This window comes from Nesoenas mayeri (assembly GCF_963082525.1).
Source record: "Nesoenas mayeri genome assembly, chromosome: 6".
NCBI classification, from domain to species: domain Eukaryota; kingdom Metazoa; phylum Chordata; class Aves; order Columbiformes; family Columbidae; genus Nesoenas; species Nesoenas mayeri.
Genome location: NC_137545.1, coordinates 40,380,727 through 40,405,726, shown reverse-complemented (window position 1 = coordinate 40,405,726; position 25,000 = coordinate 40,380,727). Strand labels below are relative to the sequence as shown.

Genomic DNA, 25,000 nt, shown 5'->3' with positions numbered 1-25,000 from the left:
ATTTGGTCATTGTTGAAGCATTTCTGCGTGCTTTTGGATGTTTTATTTCTTACAAGTGCAGCTAGGTGAAAGATTAAAGCAGATTTTTCACTTAAATCCCAAATACTAAGTTCACTTAAAAAAAAAGAAGCGAGAAATTGTATGCTCGTGGCTTCAAATAAAGAAAGGCTGGCATTTAGAAGTTGAAAAGGCGAGAAAGAAATGTTGTGTATATTTATTTTTGCTTGTGAAAACCCTTTGGAGGGTTAAATCTTAACCAGGCTGTATGTGTGAATACCTGTTGCACATGAACTAACAAATTAGCAGCAAGAAACCAAGTTTGACAGGCACTCCGAGGCAGGCTGCACCATCTATGAAAATAAGCATTCTCCCCAGTGATGGAGCTTCATCCAGCCTCTTTAAAATGCTATTTCAACTCACTGCAGCTTCATGGAAAGTAAACTGATCCATGAGAAATACATAGTAAATAATTCTACACATATCATGCTCATCTGCATGTGAATTAACCCAATTTATGGCCAGAAAGGCAGACTTTGTCAGCACACAGAAAGCGAGCATGGGAGATGTAAATAAATCCTATGGGCAAAGAACTGCCCACAGTTGAAAATTTGTCACATTTCTGCACTACTTGATATTAATACACACTGTGCTTCAAATGAGGTTAAAATGACGGTGACAGCTCAGAAGATCTGTGTGATGATAGATAGTGATAGAGATATAAGAAGTTCTTGTATCTTCCTTTTATATTTGCAGTTTCTTCCAGGTATAGACCTCACAGTGTCTGTTGACTGATTATTTCTTTTAAATACGGAAAAAAAAAAATCCCTTTTTATCACTTAGACTTATTAGACTTGGTATTGGGAAAAGCCCTTCATTTACCCCGAACAAATAGTTCTGTTTTCCACCACTGGCTGTCATGTTTAAAGTAAATAAGTTCTCGTCCATCCAGCACGGCTGAACTCATTCAGTGGCCAGAACAAAGCCATTGTGCAGGGGTCCACAACAGCCCTTTTCTGTCCTTCCCGGGGCAGCATCTTCGCTGCTTTGTAAGCAATTCAATAACGTGCAAATGCTAAAAGTGTACATGCTTCTTTCACAGAAGAAATGAAGGAAGATTATGACACTATGGGGCCTGAAGCCACAATTCAGACCACTGGAAACAATGGTACAGGTGAGTTACTGCATGATGTGAGCATCGCTTTTCTTCTGTGTCGTGTAGAATTAGATGTGCATGAAGCGACAAAACAATTTCTTTCTTGTTTTCGGTTTAACAATTGGGAAACATTTACATAATTCTCCTTTTTTTTTTATTTTGATGTTTTTCCCAATTTGATCACAACACTGCAGCAAAAAACTCATTGAGAGTCCTTGCTACCCCTCCTGTGCAACGTTTCAGCCCCTGACTCCTTTTAACTGCATCCTTGTGAGCTGATAGTTTTCAGCAGCGTGAGGAGATGTTTTCCCAAAGAGGGCGAATCTCCTATAGTTTAAAGTAGCTGGACCAAGATCCAGTAGTTTTTTTTTAATGAGAGAGTCTATACAAAGAGCTTGATAATGAGGATGGGGTGTACCCTTCTTGGCAACCCCAGATTCGCGTGGTGCACAGAGTAAGCTACTTCAGAGACTGAAAGTATCTTTTCAGCAAGACACACATAAACCCCTTACATAGATACACACACACACACTTTAAATGCATATTTATGAGATTATTATGTTTCTGGCTAATCTTTTTTTTTTTTTTTTTCCCACTTTCCACATCTCTTTCTTTCCCCTCTTCTTAGAAATCAATACATTTTGTGGAACAAGAAAGAGCACGGAGATATTTAGCAGGCATCATCTCTGAGCCATCTCTTTTTTTCTATAGCAGAGCAAAACAGCAAAAGGTTTCTGTTACTATTTTCTAATCCGAATGAATTCAGGGTTTTACCGTGTTCTTTCCAAAGGCCACAAGGCCCCACTCCATCCTCAGCGCAGGATCCCCATACATCACCCCATGTTTCCTTTGCATTTTGTCACAATTTGAGATGCTGCAGATAGCCCTGATTTGCACGGTTAAATGCAAGAGTTTTCTACTATAAGTACATTTCTATGCATTCCATTTTGAGATTTAGTTCATAGGTAATGGTCTCTGCAAATATTACTGTAAAAGGTGGTACCTGTCTTGCAAGGATCTTATTACTCACACTTTCCTAATGTTGGTAACACCCACGTAAAACCCCAATGCTCTCATTAAGTAACACAAGAAATTTACTTTATAATTCTTGAGGGGGAAAATAATAGGAAAATAAAACCATGTCGCTGCTTTTTTCATCCATTAGATTTATTATGCATGAAAGGAAGGTGGCACCAAGGCACAGTTTATCATTACATATATACTTAATGATGTTGTCATACAGACCTGGATACACACGTATTTTAAAAGCCTTTTTTATTTCCAAGGGATGTTAATAAAGCGACAAATTGCCCTTAGCACTTGGAGAAACAGGACTTTAAAAGGCGTCTGATTCAGAAATAAGACTCGATGGTTATCTGAATTATCATTACCAGAGCTTTTGAGGTCCCCTATCAGTCCGTGTGACTTCCTTTGCGCATATTTTCCTTACCATAACAGGCCTTGACTCTTTCATACTTGCAATGTGGTCTGCTCGAGGGGGAAGATTTCATGTCCTCTTAGTCCCTTCCCTTCCAGTATTTGATGGTCTCTTCTACCTGATCAACTTGGGCCTCACGGCACCTCTCTGGGGGCAGGTCCATTGAGCCCACGGGCTGTCCTGGCTCTTCCGAAACCAGTTTTCTGGGGGGAAAACATGAGGGTTGGCCCTACCTGATTTGATGCACTGCAAACTCGTGATTCAAAGAGTGCTTTGCATGCAGGTGGCCTGCATTTAAAATGTAGACGCAGCTCTGGATGTTGCACCTTGGCAATTCCTTCCCCAAGTGACCTGTGCAGAAGCCCCAGCCTCCTCTTTACCCCAGCTGCTATTTTCCGCAATGTGTAATTTGTTCAAATAACCGTCACGAGTTTTCTGGTGCTCTGCTGGTGCTTAATACAAATCTTCTGTCACTGAGGTGTTCAGAGCCACCTCTTTCCATGGAGAGTGGTGCCTGAGTAGGTTGGGTAGAAGATGTTTCTGCAATGGCTGCAGTCTCTGCAGCCTCTGTAGAGTGATGTCAGTTTATTTAGTCATGTTAAATCATCTGATAAACTAAATGCCTTTGCCAGTCTTTTCACCCTAAGTGGAAGATCCCAGGTGACAGTTGGGAGCTGCAGCATCCCTCATGCAGAGTAACAACTCCGCCGGCTTGCCTGTCGAATTGCCCCAACCATTATCTGAGGAGGAAAGGGAAGAGGTCATTCCCTGAGCTGCTGGAGATCCTTCCTACTGAAGTCTTGGAAAAGTTCAAAGTTTTCTTCTTCAGCCTCACTATAGGCTTTGGGTCTGTCTTGTGTGTCTGGCCTCAATTTTTCCCTGCAAGTAGTAGGAGGATTTAATACTGATGTTTAATAAAATAGCTGAGGTGAGGCTGAGACTCATACCAATGAAAGAAGTTGGATCAGTGACTCCATCTTCAGTGAAAGCCATGTAAAAGTGACCTTCTGGTCTCCAGGAAAGCCATTTAGGTTTTCCTACAGGTTAACATGAGCCCTTCCAGATAGGCCAAGGAGGTCTCTCTTGCTTAATACAATGTGCTTCTCCCTCTTGACACCGGATCTTGACACCGGGGCTGAGCACAGAGGCAGGAGATACAGCTTCAGACTCACATACATCCAGCTGCAAAGTTGCTGTAGGTGCACGCAACAAGCGTGGTGTATTTTTAGCATCCAATTCATTGCACAATGTCATTAACAGAGAAAGAAAACTAAAAGAAAAAGTCTCCGTTATTAGATTATTCTGCCTTTGTCAGAACGGCCGCTTCCTAGCGGTACTTAAAAAAGAAATCTTGTTATCCATACATTAATCAGCTGCATTTTTATAATGAGCCACGGAGGCTTTATAGTGGAAAAGCAAAAGTGACCACTAGAGTGAAAATTTTAGGCTTTGGTCCTGCTAAATTAATTTGTAAATATTTCTGGGGATTTCTGAAATGGTTACTTGACAAGATTGTGTTCTGCAGAGGGGGTTTTAAAAATATGAATAAATACATCTCTATGGTTTGGTTTATTGTACCTGTTAAGGGTTATTACAACTGGGATGTTTGCAGAAGAGAGATTAATCAATTCCCTGTGAACAAACAGAAAAAAACTTCCTCGTTTCGATTACCAACAGCTGACGAGCTTCGAGTAAAGGTCTCTTAATATAATTTAAAGAAGGAGAAAAGAATATAAAACCTTCAGGGGGAGGAAAACAGAAGTAAAACTTGGCCGGTTGGAGGACAGGCCGTTTTCAGGCTGTAATCTGTGTGTACCAATGGGGGCCTCTCACTTCCTGGCTAATGAAGGCTGTGGTTTTATTAGCTTTGTTTGCGATTAAGGGCAGCTATCACCATCTCGCAGGACGAGTTCCCACACAAAATAACTGGTCTCCCAAGCTCCTTGAACCTCTCTCTCACTTTATCTTGAAAGGTCCTAAATGCCTCCAAAGATAGCTTTCCTTAATGCGTTTTATTTTTATGTGACACGGCCACATCGCCTTTTGGAGCTGAAAATATTTCTGCTCTCCAGGCCCCAATAAGTAATTGGAAAAACAAAAGAAGAAAAAAGAAGAGACTTATTTGGTGAGGTGACCCACCATAGATCTCGCTGCAATCGTTGCCACAGTGTGATGTGTGTGCACCGTCAGCCCACGAGGAATCTGCGAACATGACTTTCTGCTTGGAAAACAAATTAGGGCACGAGAGGGGGAAGCGAGCCTTCCCCCCAGAAATCGAGAGAGAAACCTAATGGTTATCAGATGGGTCTTTGTAGTAACGTTGGGTGAGCTTCCAGCCATGTCTGAATTGTCAGTAGCATCGCTAGCGAGAAAGCAGATACACATGGTCACCTTTTGCTATTTATGTTAATCTGCAGCGTCCCAGCGCTGGTTGTATTGTTTCGGTTAAGGATCTGTCAGCTTTTCCACTAAATCCTCTTGTTTTTAGGGGTTTATAATGTAGACATAAACATTTGCTTTAGCTCTCAGATTGCATGCGCAGACATAGAAGCTAAATAATCCAGAGAATTAGGAAGCCAAGGCCAGTAATATCACAGCAGCCCTCCACAGCCTGTTGGATCAACCTCCAGATAGACTTGGGGGCTGGGAAGGAAGACCCTCATTTGGGCTTGAGTTTGGGACTGAATCTTCTAATATTGACTGAGGCCTTGCTCAGTGGCTTGAATCCCCATCCTATAAATGTAGTTGCAGAGCCCAAACACCCCCCCTACCTGCCCGGAGGAGGACATGGGACATTCCTCCCTTGGAGCCATCCCACCCTTTCCCCTTCCTGCTCTCATATCTCCTATCCCAATAAAAACTCTCTTTTCCCTGCTTCACAGGTAGCATTTACTGGCTAGAAATAAACTTATTTTCCTTGGGTCTATTGCTAAGCCAAGAGATGGAGCAGCATTAAGCCAGAGGGTGGATGATCTTGCAACAGCTGGAAGATCTGGGCATAGCGAGGGAATGAAAAGTCAGGTTTCCAACGTAAAAAGCAATGCCTCACCTTTGTTCTGATAAAAACGAAGTGAAAAACATAGCCTGATGCTCATGTGCGTAAGGCGTGCTTCACCAACCACCATTTTGTTATATTTATCTCACAGCAACAAAATGGAGGTAAGGTACTCGGACTTGTTCTCCATACTTACACCCCACTTCTATACAAGGTGCTTTTTTTGGGGGAAAAAGGGGGTTATTGCTTCTCATGCTACTAACAAACGATAGCAAGAGCTACAGAAGGACCAAGGGAGGAGCACCGTGGTGTTGTAGCAATTCCCTACAAAACCGCTGTGATAGGAACAGAAGTTTCCTTCCAAAAACAGGGTCCCATGACCGGTGCCATTTGGTCACTGTCACTAAAATACTGCAGAACGGTTGAGAAGCTGCTCAGCTCACACGAAAAATAGGGCATATTTGTCTCAACGAGCGGATTTGATTTTATCGGCTAAAGGGATGAGGTTTGTTTGCATAGCTGAATATCTGCTTTTATCGATGACGACGAGATCAGCGCTTCAAATCAGGCGCTTTCAGGTTTCCAGTTGTGCCACAGTCAGAGGCCACGTCTCATTTTGACTGCCAGCATCACTTAGTGTTTTTGTAGGAAACTGAGGCAAGAACGTACCCATTTTTAAACACCAAGGGGCTGGTTAGTGTCATTTCCCATGGTTACAAACCAGTATAACCTTGTATGGCCACAAGCCCTTTGATTTCCATGGGTTTACTCCTTGTTGCTCCTGGGCATCAGTGAGAGCAGAATCGTGCCATTTAATATTTTACTTTTACATGAACTGTAGAACAGTTTATGGCATTGCCTCATTTTCTTATTTCACCTAAGGAGAAATACATTAAGAATGTAATCAATCATAAGCCATTCTTTTCCTTTATGGTCAGTTAAAAACAAGTATCTTTAATTCCCTGCCACCAACTGTATCTTCCAAGACTTGTTAATAAAAAAAAAAAATCAGAGAAAGGAAACTATCAGGTCATTTTATTTTTCTGGTATAATTATGTTAATATGTTTCTATAACCTGCCAGAGTTTTTAAGGTCTTTCCTGTATGCAGCGTTCATGCATGGAGGAGAAAACCATATTTTTAGTAACAGGATGTTTTGTGGTTGAGCATGTATTCTGTTTCATGGACATTGCATGCACAATAAAAATTTGGGTTTACATTTAAGGAAAAGAAGGAACACTCTTGTACAAACTGTAAAAGTGGTTTTAGGCTCAGTATCGCTGTTATGGTCTAAAACATGTGGTTCTATTTGTAGAAAACTATGAAGCACTACGTTTTTTTTTAAAAAAAAAGCTATTCTGTCATTGTAACTTAATGTTTCAGGGAGTAAAATATAAAGGGAAGATGTGATTGAGTGATTATTTTCTTGTGTCCGCTATAGAAGAGCAGCCTGAGACAGGACATCTCATAGAGGAGAGGTTGTTGTGGTCTTTACTACTTGTAACTACTGTCTCCCATGTGGGGACTATCTCAGGGTCTGGGGGATCTGGGGCAACTGAGCTAAATCCTGTAGGTCGAGCTGTGTTCACACCAAAAGCCATGGGTCCCCCAAGAGCCCCCTGAAGGTTCAGGTTCCATAGATGAAGGATTACCTGCATTACCCAAACCTCATAAACTTCTCCTGCCACCCCGCAGAGCCCGCATTCTGTTAATTTAACAGCCTGCCCTTACTTCCATCTACGCTGGTGGAAAACCCACATTCATTTTATTAGGAGCTGGAGCAAGAGCGATGAGAAAGAGGATCCAGCTGCAGCCCCAGTAACCAGCTCAGCCTGTGCGTGGTGGTTTGAGCTCTCGTGGAGAGGATGCACTCAAACCCTCTTTCTTTTCCCTTTCTCTGGTCTTTTTAGTGAAGAACGCAAATTGCACGTCGGACTTTGAGGAATATTTTGCCAAAAGGAAACTGGAGGAAGGAGATGGGCATGCAGTCAGCATAGCAGAGTACCTGCAGCGCAGCGACACGGCCATTATTTACCCCGAAGCCCCCGAGGAACTGTCTCGTCTTGGCACTCCAGAGGCCAATGGGCAAGAAGAAACTGGTGAGGCTGTAATTCATTTTTAGCCAGTATCCTGACCTCGTGCAGCTGTTGCAATTATAAATGCACTACATGCCTGGGTGTTTACCTTAAAAATTGAAGAACAGCTGCAGCGGCATGGAATTTCATGAGCAAAGATTGAGGCTGTAATTTCAGTGTATTGTGATTTTTTAGTCAGCTAATTTGTATTATTTGGCGGGTGAACTGAAGAGTTGAATTTAAACGGGAGAAAGGTTGCTGTTCTGGTTGGGATTTTGGGAAGTTTTAAGCAAGTTTGAATGCAACAAAAGACGAAATGGCCGACCCATCGCTCTCCGATGCCTTGATAAGTAATTGGAAAAGCATTGGTAGGAAGGATTCGGTCAATGGCGTGAGTAGTATAACGAGCTGGGGCTGGGATGCAAATCACCCATCGATCGATCGGGAGAAGTATTTCTTGGTTTTCCAGCCAGCGAGGTCTGCGGGAGGAGCGATGCCCGTAATTAGTTTCCTCGCAGGGTGCGGAGCGGGTCCTGCGAGTCTGCCCGGGGTGTGCGCGGGTGCCGGTTCCTCCGGCCGCCGGTTGGAAACGCCGTCCCTCCCTCTCGGGGCAGCAGATTGCCGCGATTCCTCTCATACCATCCCGGGCAATCAGCCCATGAACTGCCATTGATTTGTTGACCTTTTGGCCTGCCTTTTTCCCCCCCACTCCCCGCCTCCCTCCGCATCCCGGGGTGCAGACCTGCCACCTGGAACTCCAGATGCCTTCGCCCAACTGCTGACCTGCCCCTACTGCGACCGGGGCTACAAGCGCCTGACGTCCCTCAAGGAGCACATCAAGTACCGCCACGAGAAGAACGAGGAGAACTTCTCGTGCCCTCTCTGTAACTACACGTTTGCCTACCGCACCCAGCTCGAGCGGCATATGGTGACACACAAGCCAGGGACAGATCAGGTGGGGGGCTGGTTTTAAGTGATTTCTTTCTGTAATAACCCCTTAGAGAAACGATATTGCTTTGATTGGCAATCATTATTAATTTTTCATGGCATTTTGAAGATGCAGATCTTTTAATGGTAATAGCTTTAATTGAGGTCTAAATGATTTTTTGATGGTCTCTTCTAATATGATTTAATAGTCTTATGTTCACGATCGAATGAGTGTGTTAATTTCTAATTTAGAAATTTTATTTGCACTTTAACTTGACTTTAGTTTCGTTTTTATGTTCCTCAAAAAGTGAATGAAACTGTAGCATTTTAATTATACATTATTAAACATCTCAGCAATTTTAATTCCATTTTTCACCTAGTTTTACTTTGCAGTGTTGCAAATAGGAGCTCCAAGACATACTAAAAGACCCGCTAATATTTTTTCATTACTTTTCGAGTAACCTTTTCAATCACGTGAAATTATGCGTATTTGGTATAATCGTTTGTTAAACATAATTACACATTCTCAGAATAACTCTTCCTACAGTCCATATAGGCTATCATTTGTGATTGTGCCACTAACACATGCATGCGCTAGAATTGCGGCATCCCTACCATTTGTATAGCCCGGCAGTGTATCTGCAATAAATCAAAGCAGGTTTTTCCTCGATGGGATGCATGTAATATTATATCAGTGCTGCATTGAAGGAAATGCGACGTATCTCAAACAGGTGACTGAGCTTCCCTAGTGCTCCTAAACACTGGGGATAGACCCGTGCCACAAAACTCTACGTAACAGTAGAAAAACTGCCCCTGTCCTCGCCAGAGAATTATTCTGAAAACCCGTCTTATGGGGTACTGTAATGGAAACTCAAATGGCGTGGTTAAAACTTAAATAAATAGCTGCGTGCATTGTGTCAAATTATAAAGGCTTCATGCCGTATTTGTTTTTCCTAAAAACCTCAAAATCTGTGTATCTCTTTGTAGTTTTTTCTCAGCATAAGGTAAATTCAGTTAGGCAAACACACATCTCCTAATGATGCAATTTTTGCAATTAGCATTTTTTAAGAGAACCGCTATCTTTTGCTTGATCTTAAATCAATATAAATGATTCTGGAGCCGGGTTCACCTATTCTTTCCTTCCCATGGCTTTTCTGGTAGACAAACGCATTTTCACGTGTGTATTTTTCCTAACTTGATCCACCGTGAGGTTATTTTTTTTTGCTTCATATCATTAAAAACACCACGGGAAAAGCCAAAAGAAAAAAACCAAACCCGCTTAGATATTTATCCAACGTAACCGCCTGAAATTTCACATGCGAGAGCGCGCCGGTGCTGGCGCATTATGAATGGTAGCTTTGGTGTTGAAAAGTCCCCTCATTTGCTCATGGCATTTACAATTAGTAAATTAAAATGATTGTATCATATTAACAGTGGCACAACTAAAGTTTATAGTAGTCCTCGGAGGGCGATGGGGGGAGACAAAACAGCTGTTGCTGTTTGTTTATGCAACTCAGCAACATATGAGCGCGGGTCCCTCAATGGCGCGCGGCGGGCTGGGCTCTGCTTGATCTTTGAAGGTTGCTGCTGTTTGAACAAACCTCCCTGTGTCCCATGTAACACCATCTGTCTCGCCAGGAATGTGGGAAGAGGCAGCACACCCTCGCAGTTGTCATACCGTTTTGGCGCTGCCTTTTTTTCCTCCTTCTTCCCCCTTTAATTTTTTTTATTCCCTTTTTCCACCCCCCCCTCTGCCCTCCCCACTCCTGCAATAGGCTTTTGTGTCGTGGCCGCCCGTAAAGGGCTGACCTCCTCCTTTTCAGCATCCAGAGTGCTTGGCTGCTTTATTATTCATATTATTATTATTTTTAATTATTTTGTTTCCTCCCCAAATTCAAAGTCATGGGGATTTTCTTGCTTGTCGCAAAAAGGTCAGCTGCCTTTGATTATATCTTTATGCCACTTTTAACTTCCAACTTTCCCTCGCCCCTTAGAAGAGCACCAGGGGAAAACATGGCATGAGAGGTAGCTCAGGTCTCCCCTGCTGCTCTGTGATTTTAACCAACATTTCCAGCAGCAGCTCATGTCGACGATGCAGCCTCCTCTGCTTGATAATGAATTAAATCTTACACGAAATGCCACTAACGACAGTGTTTCTGTCTTTCCTACACACGCAGTAAACAGAATTTTTAAACAAGCGGAGTCCCACATGTTCAGAATCTGCTAGGAATATTAAGAGCCACAAATCTTCTTATAAAACAGTTTCTCTCATCGTAAGATACCTTAAAGCAACACATTTCTGATGAGAGACTTAGGAAATAATTCTAAAGCAAATATCGAATGCTCGTGTGAAAGTACTTTCTCATTTGTTTCGGTTTACTGCCAACATTCTGATTTTTATTGCAACACTGATGAGACGAATAAATATACATGCAGACCTTTTGGTCCGCTTGATAAATTCAGAGCCGCATTCATTTTGCTTTTGGTTTTTAAGCTACAAATTCATGGTTTCTCTTGCGTAATTATTGTCTTTTTTTTCCCTCCTAGCACCAAATGCTGACCCAAGGAGCAGGCAATCGCAAGTTCAAATGCACTGAGTGTGGCAAGGCCTTCAAATATAAACACCATCTGAAGGAACACCTGCGAATTCACAGTGGTGAGTAGCGGAGGTGCTGGTGTGCTCATTTGCATTTTGTTTAATTAGCTGAGTTTTAAAGACTGCTTAAAATTTACACAGTTCTGCTTCTGACTTCTTGGAGCTACTAAGGTATTTCATAAGTGATATCTGAGTCATCCTCATTTATCACGCTGTTAATACCGCGGTCTCGCTGAAAGATTTGGAAATAGTAAAGCTTCCTGCAAATAATATAGACGGTTTGTTCCGCAGTTTGAGTTCAGGAGCGTTCACTCGTTTCTGTGCAGTTGGACCCTGAAGAGTCCATTATATTTGCCATAACAAAAAGTCTTCCTGAGAGAAACACAGCTCATATTCCCAGATAACCAGTAAGCGCAAAGTGTCTCCAGTTGAATGACTTGTGTGTTTTGGCTCTCCTGCTTGACGCAGCATTCGGCACACGAAACACCACCAGGCTCTATCCAGGCACAAACCTCCACCAAAGTGGAGGTCCTAATGTCAGGACTGAGTTTCTCATACCATGAAAATTCATTTTTTCTGGAAGAAAAAGAAAAAAAAGAAATCAAATTTGAGCAGTCTGGATTTGGTTTGACCCCCTTGACCACAGAGTGGTTTTCTGTGACTTGAGATGGTCAGTCTGGAGCCAATCTCGCACCCTGGTGGCTGTTGCTGGCTGGAGATCGTGGGTCCAAACTGTCCTCAGGATCTGTAGAAAGAGGAGGGTAAAGCAGTGGTGGTGTGTGGAGGGTAAAGCAGTGGTGGTGTGTGGCCATATTCATAGAATTGGTATTTGGTATTAATCAGTGGATACACAGACAATAAGTTGGGTAGCAAACGCGATCGCTTGCAATTATAGAAGCAACAATGATAATTAACATTTGGTTTTAATTATCATTTTAGGTGAAAAACCATATGAGTGTCCAAACTGCAAGAAACGTTTCTCCCATTCTGGCTCCTACAGTTCGCACATCAGCAGCAAGAAGTGTATTGGTTTGATCTCTGTAAATGGCAGAATGAGAAACAATATCAAGACGGGTTCTTCTCCTAATTCTGTATCTTCCTCTCCTACTAATTCAGCCATTACACAGCTGAGAAACAAGCTGGAGAATGGCAAACCACTTAGTATGTCTGAACAAACAGGCCTACTGAAAATTAAAACAGAACCACTAGATTTCAACGAATATAAGGTTCTTATGGCCTCACATGGGTTTAGTGCAACTAGTCCTTTTATGAATGGTGGACTTGGAGCAACCAGCCCCTTAGGAGTTCATGCTTCTGCTCAAAGTCCAATGCAGCACTTAGGTGTAGGGATGGAAGCACCACTGCTTGGGTTTCCTGCGGTAGGCAGTAATTTAAGTGAGGTGCAGAAGGTCCTACAGATTGTGGACAACACGGTTTCCAGGCAGAAAATGGACTGCAAGGCTGAAGAGATCTCCAAGTTGAAGGTTTACCATATGAAGGATTCATGCTCTCAAGCTGAGGAACAAGGAGTTACCTCCCCCAATATTCCCCCCGTGGGTCTTCCAGTAGTAAGTCATAATGGTGCCACTAAAAGTATTATTGACTATACATTAGAGAAAGTCAATGAAGCCAAAGCTTGCCTCCAGAGCTTAACCACAGACTCGAGGAGGCAGCTCAATAACATTAAAAAAGAGAAGCTGCGAACCCTAATAGACCTAGTAACTGAAGATAAGATGATAGAGAACCACAACGTATCCACTCCATTTTCATGCCAGTTCTGTAAAGAAAGCTTTCCTGGTCCCATTCCGTTGCATCAGCATGAACGTTACCTGTGTAAAATGAACGAAGAAATCAAGGCAGTCCTTCAGCCTCACGAGAACATGGTTCCCAACAAACCTGGAGTGTTTGATAAGCAAACCCTCTTGCTGTCATCAGTACTTTCTGAGAAAGGAATGACTAGCCCCATCAACCCATACAAGGACCACATGTCTGTACTTAAAGCATATTATGCTATGAATATGGAACCCAACTCTGATGAACTACTGAAAATTTCCATTGCTGTTGGCCTTCCTCAGGAATTTGTGAAGGAATGGTTTGAGCAAAGAAAAGTCTACCAGTATTCAAGTTCCAGGTCACCATCACTGGAAAGGGCCAGTGCCAAGGTGGCGCTGGCTGCCACCAACAACACTCCCACTAAAGACTCTTTGTCAGCCAGATCTCCAATAAAGCCTGTGGACTCTATAACTTCACCATCTATAGCTGAACTCCATAACAGTGTTACTAATTGTGATACTCCTCTCAGGCTAACAAAACCTCCTCATTTTACCAATATTAAACCAGTTGATAAATTGGACCACTCTAGGAGCAATACTCCTTCTCCTTTAAATCTTTCTTCCACATCTTCTAAAAACTCCCACAGTAGTTCTTACACTCCAAACAGTTTCTCTTCTGAGGAGCTTCAGGCTGAGCCTTTGGACTTGTCTTTACCAAAACAAATGAAGGAACCCAAAAGTATTATAGCCACAAAGAACAAAACAAAATCTAACAGTGTAAATTTAGAACACAACAGTGTTTCTTCATCATCTGAAAACTCAGATGAACCACTGAACTTGACTTTTATCAAGAAGGAGTTTTCTAATTCAAATAATCTGGATAAAAGCACTAACCCAGTATTTGGTATGAACCCATTTAGTGCCAAACCTTTATACACCACACTTCCACCACAGAGCGCATTTCCCCCAGCCACTTTTATGCCACCAGTCCAGACCGGTATTCCTGGGCTGCGACCATACCCAGGACTAGATCAGATGAGCTTCCTACCACACATGGCCTATACTTACCCAACTGGAGCAGCTACTTTTGCTGATATGCAGCAAAGGAGAAAGTACCAGCGGAAACAAGGATTTCAGGTAAATTGTTGCACCTGTTTTCTTTTGAAATGCTACAATTTTTTATTGTTCTGTGATACACCCTCTTACAGAAGGAAAAGTCCAAAGTTATACTCAGCATTTCCAAAAAAACTAGCAGGGTTGGTTTTGGTCTGAACTTGCAAAAATGCAGCGGAGTAGGAGAACAAATTGCAATTAGCTTAAGGAGTACCTCTACTTGGATTCTGAAGCAGTATCAATACCTTTCAATAGCTATAATTTTTGTGGTTTTATTCTGTTACGAACTCAGTCACTCCTTATGAGAATTGTGTCACAATAATGTTCGTGAAAAATCCCATCCTGCAGTAAAACAAGAAAAAAGGGAAACTTTGTAGGGAAACTGATCTCTGCAGGGCTCCCCTCATAGTGAGCATAATTACATTTCACCGTGGGGGAAAAGGGGCAGCAGGAGACCTCTGGGAATCACCCCCATGTTTGGACACAAAGCCGTCACCCACTAAGCAGAGGTTCATATGGGCTTGTAGAAGCTCTGTCCCATTGAAAGTCCTCCAAATTTCCACCTCCGTGTTTTTTGGAGGGTTGCTCACACATCGTGCATGGGAAAGGTGTTCTATCTTCTCATGAACGTCTGGGGGGGTGAGAAACATGGGTGTGCTGCTTCACCATAGCCACTTCCTTCAGCCCATCTACTGCCCTTCCCAGACTACCAGTTCTCTAATCCCCACCAGTCATCTGGAACATCTTCGAAAAAAGCAAACCACCAGAGATTAAGAGAAATTATTTGGAGAGGTAGCAGATAGGGCCCTTAATTGCAGACACAGTCTTTCCGTGGACACCTAATCTGGGTTAGCGCTTCTTCATGCCTTGGTACAATCATCAATCCTTTTCCTGGGTCATCCCAGAGTCAATACGTGAGTAGCAAAGGATGTCACCGCTCACATGCCTATAGTAGAGAGCTGCACTACAGAAGCCACATACTTTTATAGCTTTTTGCTGGGTGTATTCAGATATAATGTACAGAGTTTAGTTAAATGAGATTAACTGATTATAGATTAATCTTTTTTTTAAAAAAAAAAATTTTTACATTTGTGCCTGTTCCCTTACGTCCTATTACGGTCTATTAGTAATTTTACTGAGTAGTAAATGTTTTATAGTTTCAAATGTGAAAATCAGGTATGGTTTTACATTACAGGCGGTAATCCCTCTTTGCACAATAGAAGCATAAATAGCACTGCACCTCCATAACAGCTGTTCCACTATTCCAATTTCCAGTACATCTGCCCTCTTTGTAAATGTATTTAAGCCTATTTAATCTTCTCTAATATTAATTAGTGCAAACCTAGTCTAAGAAAACTGAACTGTGTGATAGCAAATGGAAATGTATGTTATCATGCAAGTTTGCACTCTCTTTGGATCAAGACAAAATAAATATCAAGAAATTTAATAATTTACTGATCCACATTCATTATTGCTTAATGCTGAAGGCTGTTTTAACATAGATAGAACATTGATAAAAAGTGTTATTAATATTCCCTATTTCAAATTACAAAATTAAATATAAAAATATAGCTTAAGGCCTTTAGTCGGGAGACATACATTTAAATGGATTGCATAATAATAACATTTGTACCTAAATAGGAAATTCAATTAAAACCTTTCTACAGATACAGACTATATCCAAGTTTCAGTGTTGTGAAAGGAATAATCTCTTAGCTGTTGCTTACACTTTTCCCTGTAAAATATTACACCACCTTTTGCCATCCAGGAAGAGCCTTCCCTTTGCGTTCTCTGCTCCTTGAAAATATTTAGTGCTAATGTGATAAATACTATTTGCTTGTGTAAATGATACTATTGCAGAGTGCTCAAAGTAAGTTGGTTCCAGGCATAGAAGTAGAAGGCTCTTCGTTATTTCCATAGTTCTGGTTGGCCATAGTTTCATTACCAACAGGTTCCTAAGCTAAGAGGGACCACTGTCCTAAGTAGATGTTACTTTAACTTCTTCGGGGCGGTTGGTTCCTCCATGGGAAGGAGCGGTGGTGGAAGTGGGTGTTGCTGACGGGTGATTCCCTCACAGGGAGAATTGCTTGATGGAACCCCAGACTACATGTCCGGCCTCGACGACATGACGGACTCCGACTCCTGTCTGTCCCGAAAGAAGATCAAGAAGACAGAAAGTGGCATGTATGCGTGTGACTTATGTGACAAGACATTCCAGAAGAGCAGTTCCCTGCTGCGACACAAATACGAGCACACAGGTAGGGCGGCCGCGGGCGACGAGGGGAGGGTTGAGGTCCACGTTACGTGCTTTTTCATAAGTCTTTCATGAGTCCGCTTGTGCAACAGTTTGGCAGGTGCTGAGGCTTTCAACAGGGAAAAAATAATATATTTCACCTAGTTCAACTTATTTTAAAAGTTTTTTTAGTAGCTATTGCTTGGTGAGTGACTGTCGCGATAGGGTGAATCTCAGCAGGTGCCATGTGAGGTGTCACACCAAGGGCAGTGGCAATCGTGGCACTCAGGACGAGCCCTCTTCGAATAAGGCACTGAGAAAGCACCACGGCTTGGTCAACACAAAGCCTGGCACAGGAAGGAAGAGCGATAGTGTATTTCTCGTTTCTTAGACACTATCTGACCCTGCACCATTTAATCCAATAGAAAAACTTCCACTGACGCTAGCAGCGTGAGAGCTGGCTCTGGCTGAGTTATCTCAAAGTAAACAGCTCGCAGGGGTTGCTCTTGCCGTGATTTTGCACGCCAGCAGCACAGGCAGGTTGCGTTTTCCTTTTTCGCTTCTCAGTTAATGCCTGGGGAATGTTTCCATCTCTCCTGAGTAGCAGCCGATTTTTGTCTAGCTTGAGGAAGCTTGCCAAAACTCAGCTTAAAAAAGACCCTCCGTCACACCTATGCTGGCCATGGTTCCCCTTGCAGGCGGTGCCCCTTTCCCGGCTGTCAGCTCTCCGAGGGGACGCACCAGCTCAGGATGTTTCAGTTAGGAGAAAACGGCACCCAAGCTGCTCAAATAATAGAGATATCAAGTTATGTTAGACAAAGGGAACATGAATTATCACGTGAACTGTTGTGCAGCAGGACGTAAACTAAACTCCAACTTCCTAGGGTTAGAAAAAGCTTACTCAGGAGGAAATTTTCCTTAACTTTGAAAGCTGAGTCCTACTTCAGGAAATGAAGCAAGTCACATCATCCTTCAATCTCACCATGTGACGGTAAAAAACTTATACCTCTTTATTAATACATCTTCCAGGCCGCACATGACTATTTGGCATTTCACATGTGAAAAATTTACAATTCAGAAGTGGACTCTGCCTTTGAAAAAAATGCTTTGTTATTTTTCCTTCTTGTACTTTTCTTCCATATTTTAAGATAATCCCACACAGGAAAATAAAAAAAAAGGAAGTTAAAATACATGTGGGATTAGGAAAAAAAATTAAAAGCAACATGTTGGACAAGATCAGCTAGTTCATTGGTAGAATGTGCTTCCCCGTTACATTATTCAGATCAAATTGTTTATTCAGTAGAAGAAGCTTTTGAAGGCTTTATGTCCCTGCACCTTTCCTCTCCTGAACGATTTTATTACAGCCATCTGCAAACATTATGGTTTACTACACTACTACCATAAAGCTCTTATGTTAGAACTGGCCTTCATATATATTGGGATCTGGACATATGGTTAAATCCCATAAAGTTGGTAGTCCATAAGGTCGACAGACATATGGTTGAAAGGCTGAAAATTTGACAAGCTGAAATGTGTGCATTCACCTTGATTTGCAGAATGAACTGCATTTGTAAAAGCAAAAATATGTTGTGGTCCTTAAGTAGCACAGGAACCTACTGCCTTGACAAATGCCACCCAGCTGTGGTGCAGGGACCGTTCTCCTTCTTTGCTCTGTCCCTTTCGGCTTCTCAACCCTACGTCTGACAATTTTATGGGACTCAGCCTTATGATCCAGAACATGTTTACAGTGTCATATTTAATACACTAGAACCACAGCCCATCATCAAGCTCGAGTGTGGCACTTAGAGGCAGGAAGGATGGTCTTGTGGCAAAGGTGCCGGGAGCATCGTGCTCTTCTCTACATTGCCACAAAATTCCTCTGCAAATTCCAGCAAATTGCTACATCTTTCTCTCACCTTCACCCATCTTTGAAGTAGAGGGAAAACGATACCAGCCCGCCTCTCCGGAGTGTTGTAAATCTTAATTCATGCAGGCTGAAATCCTGCGATGGAACTCGCTATATAAAGTGTGAAGTATTATTAAGGATGTGTTTGCTCTACGGAGCTTCCACGCATCACGCTACCGTGAGATAGAGGTGGTTGGGAGCTCTGAAGACCTTGGCTGGGCTGGCCTCCATAACTCATTCACAGCCGTCAGGAGCCACGCTGCGCTGGGACGTTGGCTGATGGCTTAGCGTGCATCTGAAGTGAATTTCAAATTAATTTGATAGTTTTGGAAAAACGCTTGTAATTGCATTAGTAACGTAGGTGCTAAATCGCAGTGCGCGTTCAGTGCAAGGAACTGAATTGAAAGTAACGCCGTCTTCTGCGTTTGGGGTCACTGTGAGAGCAAGCCCAGGTTTTTCAATCAATTTTTTGAAATCTGAAGAAAAGAAAAAGCTTCTTTTTAAAGCGTGTTGCTCTTTTCTGACCATTTGATCGTGATCGGTTGCTACTTCATTAGAAACATATTTTATGAGGAATTGGAACAGTTCCTCTCTTTCCTGAAGAAGCACAAATAGTGGATGCTGTTTATATTTTTATCCTTCTTCCTAAAAATTTCTCTGTGCTTTTTTAGGTCTTTTTTTTCTGATATTTGAACCATCAGGCTTTTCTTTGGCACCACTTCTCAAAGTGCACATACCTATTGCAACCAATGCTGTAATGAGGGTTAAAAGAGTCAGAGAAGACACTGTTGCTGCTTAGCATCCCCTAAATATTTACCCCAGATAAATTATTTGGAGCAAAAAGAAACATTGATACTTAAAACTATATGATCTGCCTTAAGCATGTGCTACACCAGCTATTGTAAAGGAGAAAGTGGGAATGTTGTAGGTATTGTGATGGAGTTGGAGTTCCCTGCCAGGGCAAGAAGAAGGATGGGACTTGGCCAATTCTTTGTGTAAAAGCAAGAACTTTTGGTAGGACCTTGTGGCCACAGATCAAGGAGCTCTGTGGTTACCTCTGTACACTGTGCCTGCCGCAGCTTGAACACAGTAGAAAAAGGGGCCCAAATTTCGCAATACATATTTTTTATTTTATGCAGTATATGTTGCAATAACTTCTAACTTTATGTGTAGAAGGAAAATTTACGGCATTACTGCAACGAGTGAATTGCATTGATTCTGGCTGATCTGAAATTTAGCAGAGAGGCCACTGCTTGCTGCAGGACCAAATTCTTCCAAGTTAATTTTGGGATACCATTTAAATTTAAGAGAAATCATGTATCCATTTTAGAGTCTGGGCTTCACAAGATCCTTTTTCCTTAAAACCAGAGGATGCAGCACTGTAATTAGGGTTCAGAGCATGGCAGGTAGCACAGGAATTCAGTGCGCACATTATTTTCCTGTGAAGTCTCATGAACTCATCCTAGCTTTGGTTAGGCTGAAATTAGTTAAGCAGATAGTGCTTCATTTGCATGTGTCTAATCTCAGATTTCTTCAAGCTATGTAGTTCACGGTTCAATACACTTTCCTTAGTAAAGGTGAAGGGGACGGTTGCCTTCATGGCAAAGCTTTGGTGCCATTTGGCGAACAAAAATTTGCTGTGTTGCAGATGAGGGAAAACAGGAGCAAGTGAGCAGGAGAGCAAATGGAATGGAGCCCCTGATTAATGGAGAAATACCCTGGCTCCTGGGTATCAATCCAGCCCCCTTCGTCATCACCAGCTCGTTGGGCTGATTGAGTGAGGTGAAGGTGTAGCGTTTGTTCCGCTCATGGCACCATATCTGCCGCTCACCAGCTTTGTTGTAGCTTCGCGAGGAAACTTGCAGGGCTCCTGCTCTGCAACAAAAGCTGGAAACAGCCTTTCAGAATCCTACCTAGAAATGTTAAATCCTTTCATTGTTGTTCTATATTACATTATATTCTATTTTATTACTTGTGTGGGCTGTCAAGGGCCTCATAGCTGTGTTAGTGCTTTCATCCTTTCCTTTTCCACTGTATATTTTATTAAGACTTCTTTTTTATTTTTGTAGCTTTCATGCTGATGCAAGCACTAGTTTTATTTCCAGATTGATTCTGTAAACTAAATATTGTTCTTGAGCCTGGTAGCAAATCAGCTCTCTTTGGCTAGTATTTTGAATTCCCTGCTCAGGAGTTTTCTTTATTTAGAGCTTGATTCATAAAAAATTTACATGCTATTTAAAGGTTATTTTTTCTTGCTTTACTCTGATACAACTTCAGAATTCCCCATTTTACACTCAAATAAAGAAAAAAGAAAGATATGTTCCATGCTTACAGAATTTGTTCTGTAGACAAGGTCTCCTATTCAAAATGGAACAGGTGCAGCTTGGGCAATTATATATAAATTGCATTTATCTTGCACCTTTGACCGCTTCTCTATACTCTGGCTGCTAATCCATCTCCATTGGGACTACATCTAACATTCAAACCCCCAAGCAGCTTCAAAAGAACCGCCTTTAGAAAATAAAAACAAACTGTCACCAAAATGTTTCCTTCTTTCCTCCAAAGAGTGAGATTTCTGTTTGCCCCCCTCCCATAGAAAAAAGACCCACTTGCCTTGGGCAAGTTTAGTCTGGGACCAGCGACAGTTTATGATCTGATGTCTTATGACTTTTAAACCAGCACAAATAGGACAGGTGTAGCTTTTCGGTCAGAGACTTTTAGCGCAGGAAGATTGAGAGATACTCACTGTTAGAGATTTGGTTGTGTTGTTTTAACAGAAATGGAATTTCAGAGACTTTGCAAACAGATTAGTTATAATTTCCCCTCTGTAAACTGAGCTCAGGCCCCTGTGGGATGCAAATGGTGGAATGAAAAAAAAAGGCCAAACATTTCCTTCAGGCATTTGAGAGAGATTTAACATTTAGTTTCACGGCAAAATGTGGTGCCTACCCCAAGGCACCCACCTGATGACACACAAGTGTTTTGTGAGCCCTCTGTTGAGATGTCTTGGGTTCCTCTCTCCCAGCTCCATCCCCCATGGACAACACAGATAATCTCAGATGAGATTGCATAAAACTTGTAGGGTAGGATGGTCAAAACTGATTTCTTTTAACCAATCTCTACTCCACTGATGTTATGACACTGCATGACAATGCTTTTACTGTGTGTTAGCTAAATAGCTGATAAAGCAGCTGAGACCACCTACAATTGGACACTCTCCACATCCACCTGCAGTTGTAGGTTTGTCCCCATCCATCTGCAGTTGTAGGTTTGCCCCCATCCACCTACATTTGTAGGTTTGTCCCCATCCACCTACATTTGTAGGTTTGTCCCCATCCACCTGCAGTTGTAGGTTTGTCCCCATCCACCTGCAGTTGTAGGTTTGTCCCCATCCATCTACAGTTGTAGGTTTGTCCCCATCCACCTACTTTTGCAGGTTCTCCCCATCCACCTACAACTGTAGACTTCTCTCCATCCCCAGTGTAAAGTACCTTACTTCAGCTTTATTTTATGGCCTACTAATGCATTGTAGGGATTAGGCACGTCTTTTAAATGGCTGAAATACTGGGTTTTGCACACGGGGGGAAAATAAATAATTCTTCCGCAAATGTCCGGAAACCCGATACATTTAAAAACATATTTCAATTAGTGTTGTAACAGCTGCGCACTGCTAAGGTATGTTGTGTGGTGTCTGAACAAAGAACTTTGCTCAAGCTGTTGTGTTCCTTCAGATCAAAACCGAGTCCTTGATATGGATGTGGTAGACTACATAGTTCTAGTATAGCCTTTTTAGCAATAATATAAATTAATGTGAATATATGAAGTATTTTAACCATCTCATTTCTAAATTAATTTATAAAATATGGATGATTCCATGCCAGGCCACCTCTGTGCTGGCTGAGGGGTGGCCCCAGGTAGCAGGAGGTGTAGCATTGAATGAACGCCCCATGTGAAGAAAGAGCAAAGCAGGCGAAGACTGAGAGATAAGCACATCACCCAGCCTTGGATGAGCAGCAGTGGAGTTGGTTGACTTCTGTTGGAGAAAATATGCTGGGCAACTGGATGGAGCACAGCTTGAAGAGGAAGGAAATGTGGGGTGAGAAAGGTGTAGTGGGCATCAAATGTAGCGTGCCTCAAAAATATCAGGAAATTTGAACTGATGGAGAAGGAACAGCGTTGTGGAGAAGTGGATGATGATAGAGAAAAGTAAGTCAGAGGGAGGGACTGAGACAGCGTGGGCAGAAGTTTAGTGAGGAGAAAGACACAAAAAAAAGGTGCTGAGTGAAAGCAGAATGTCTGCAAGGAACAGAATTAGCAACTATGGAGATACCAGCAAAGGGATGGCAGCGTGTTGCTCTGAGCGGGCTGAGCAGGACAGCTGGGATGAGGCAGGGATGCAGGCAGGAGCATCTGGTGCATCCAGCTGGGTGGTTTGTAGAGTTGGGAAAGCTCCCACCCCACCCGTGCGGGTTTTCTTCTGGAATAACTGGGGTTTGAGGAGCTCTTAGGTCAAGAGTCCTTTGGGATTTAAGCTAATCTGAGTGACTTGATGGTGCTAAAATCTCCCTAGGATTTCCTCACCATGGCAGAACTTGTGCTTCGAATGGCAGGTAGAGACCTCCCCGCTCTGGATGTGCTGCACCCCTAGGTCAGGGCTGGAGGTTCAAAGCCAAAGTACATGTACAGCTCAAAGCCTGACCTCTAACCAACAGGTTAAATTGGCAGAAATGCATGTTTAGGAAACAGATCATAAGTGCAATACTGCTATAATTCAATATATCAAGCTTGAATTTTCAATTTTACTCTAAAGGGAAATAAAGAAAAAAAAAAAGAAACCCTGTATAAGTGAAAGCTTAGGAAACTCTCACACAAAGAAGTGTAGCTTGAGTTCCAATTTCCAGGCATCCGCTAATTTCCCTGTCACTTGGATTATTCTGTCTGTGGGTTCTCCTGTATTTTCCTTCCTGTCAGATCTCCCCTTTATTCCATAACGTACAGCTTTTGGCTTCCTTGAGCATTTGTTAATCACACCTTATTAAATGTGAACTTTCACAGTGGGACTTGAAGGTAGCTGTGACTAGATCGGGAAAAAACAATTAGCATATTCCTTACTATTCATTCTTAGCAACTTTTCTATGGAAGTGATTATTTTCTTATGCCTGACTTCCCCTGCTCTTGAGTCCCGGTAGCGACTGCAGAAGAAAAGAAGGCAGGTCAGGTTCATAAAGAGCAACTTGAATTTTTCTGGAAGTCGAGATCTTTCAGCAATCTGAAAACATATTTCACTTTTCCTGCTGGATTTCCTCCTGTGTTGGTGCTGCGAATGGTGGTCTCCCATCTTCCCAGCCCTTCGCTCTTGGCTGGGGTTTCCTCACCCACCCTTCACCACTCTACTCTTCCTCTCCCTGCTCTTCCTTCTTTAAGAATGAATAGAATTAAAAGAATTAATAGAACACCACAGTTGTACAACTGACAAGATGCGAGGGCTCTGGTGCGAAGTTCATTCCTGTTCTGGTCACATGCCACATTAGCTGAGCATGATAAATACACCCGAGGAACCAGGCCAGTTCACTAATAAGTTCCTAACAATCCACTCTAGCAATAAGACATGTAAAGCAGGGCTCTGCATTTCAGGCACTAAATACCATCATTTTTGCAGGCGTAAAAATAGCATGAAATATCAAATAATGACCAATTGGCATTGTATCTGCCTGCAGGGTTGCACCACTCCGGAGCGTTTAGTTGAATGACACTAAGGTTACAATTTGACATTTTGAAAATTAAAAAAAAAAAAAATCTGGCTGAAGGTACTATTGTTTGATTTTATTTTTTGCCTCCTGCAATCTAAGTTTGGTGATCGGTCTTCACTAATTCCAATCTTTGCACCATATGTTATGTCTGGATATCTCACGGTTGCATCATGCTTTGCTGAGTTTTGTCATGTGGCATCATGCTGACAAGTATTTTTTGTCAGCTCTATTTTGGAATTAAGCTTTCAGTATGGCAGTTCTGGAAGGTGTTGAAGGCATTCCTGTGCTATTTGTGGCCTGGGATCAACCAGATGTGTTTAGACTTGGCACTGGTTTTGAGTTTCAAACATTGGTTCGAAACTGCCTGAAATGCCAAAGGAAATACTGTTTTCTGCAGCTTAACACCACTTTAGCACTCAGCGAGTGGCTGACAACATTTTATTTAGAAACCCCTTATGCTCCTGTGGCAGATGTATATATTTGTATTTGCTCACGTGGTGGGGGAAGAACATCTTCTGGACCCTGAGGGCTTCCTCTCTCCCAGGCTGGAGGAGAAGACCACGGTGGTGGGTTGGTGTGGGTCCAACCTTGGTCCTCCCACCAACAGCAAACGCCGTATGGACTCAATGAGTCCCGGTTCTCCATGTTGCTGCCGTTAGACCCATAGGTTGAACTGTGATGGTGCTGTAGGTGGGGAAGGGTTGGCTCGTGGTTGCGTAGCAGCAGCGTTGACGGCACAAAGGTAGGATGTTGGCTTCCTGCTATTCATGAGCAACGCACACAAAGAAAACTTGAAGAAACAAAGGTCTTCTCTGCAGGCCAATCTCTTCAGCGAGAGGTGGGGAAAGAAATACGGCATGTGTATGATGGTGTCAGCAGAATTATTTATAAATAGGGATATTTTTCGAACGTTTTCATGGGTGTCAGCTGCTCGCTAGAGCTGCCAGTTTTCCATTGATGCTCTCTGAGTCATTTTCTTTATTATCCTGAGCTGCTTGAGTAAAATTACTACAATCAAAAGCATCCAAAGTGTAAGACGTAAC

The 25,000-nt window shown here is 42.4% G+C and overlaps 1 protein-coding gene across 2 annotated transcripts in view; it reads left to right on the top strand.

The window, feature by feature from the left end:
• ZEB2 (zinc finger E-box binding homeobox 2) overlaps positions 1–25,000 on the top strand; it is a 115,635-nt gene that overhangs the window by 88,437 nt on the left and 2,198 nt on the right. For both annotated transcript variants that reach the window (XM_080346289.1, XM_080346290.1), the window contains 6 exons: positions 1,100–1,171; positions 7,496–7,684; positions 8,401–8,615; positions 11,135–11,243; positions 12,123–14,092; positions 16,146–16,326. In XM_080346289.1, coding sequence (XP_080202415.1) covers positions 1,100–1,171; positions 7,496–7,684; positions 8,401–8,615; positions 11,135–11,243; positions 12,123–14,092; positions 16,146–16,326 — 2,736 coding nt within the window. The remainder of the gene's footprint in view (positions 1–1,099; positions 1,172–7,495; positions 7,685–8,400; positions 8,616–11,134; positions 11,244–12,122; positions 14,093–16,145; positions 16,327–25,000) is intronic.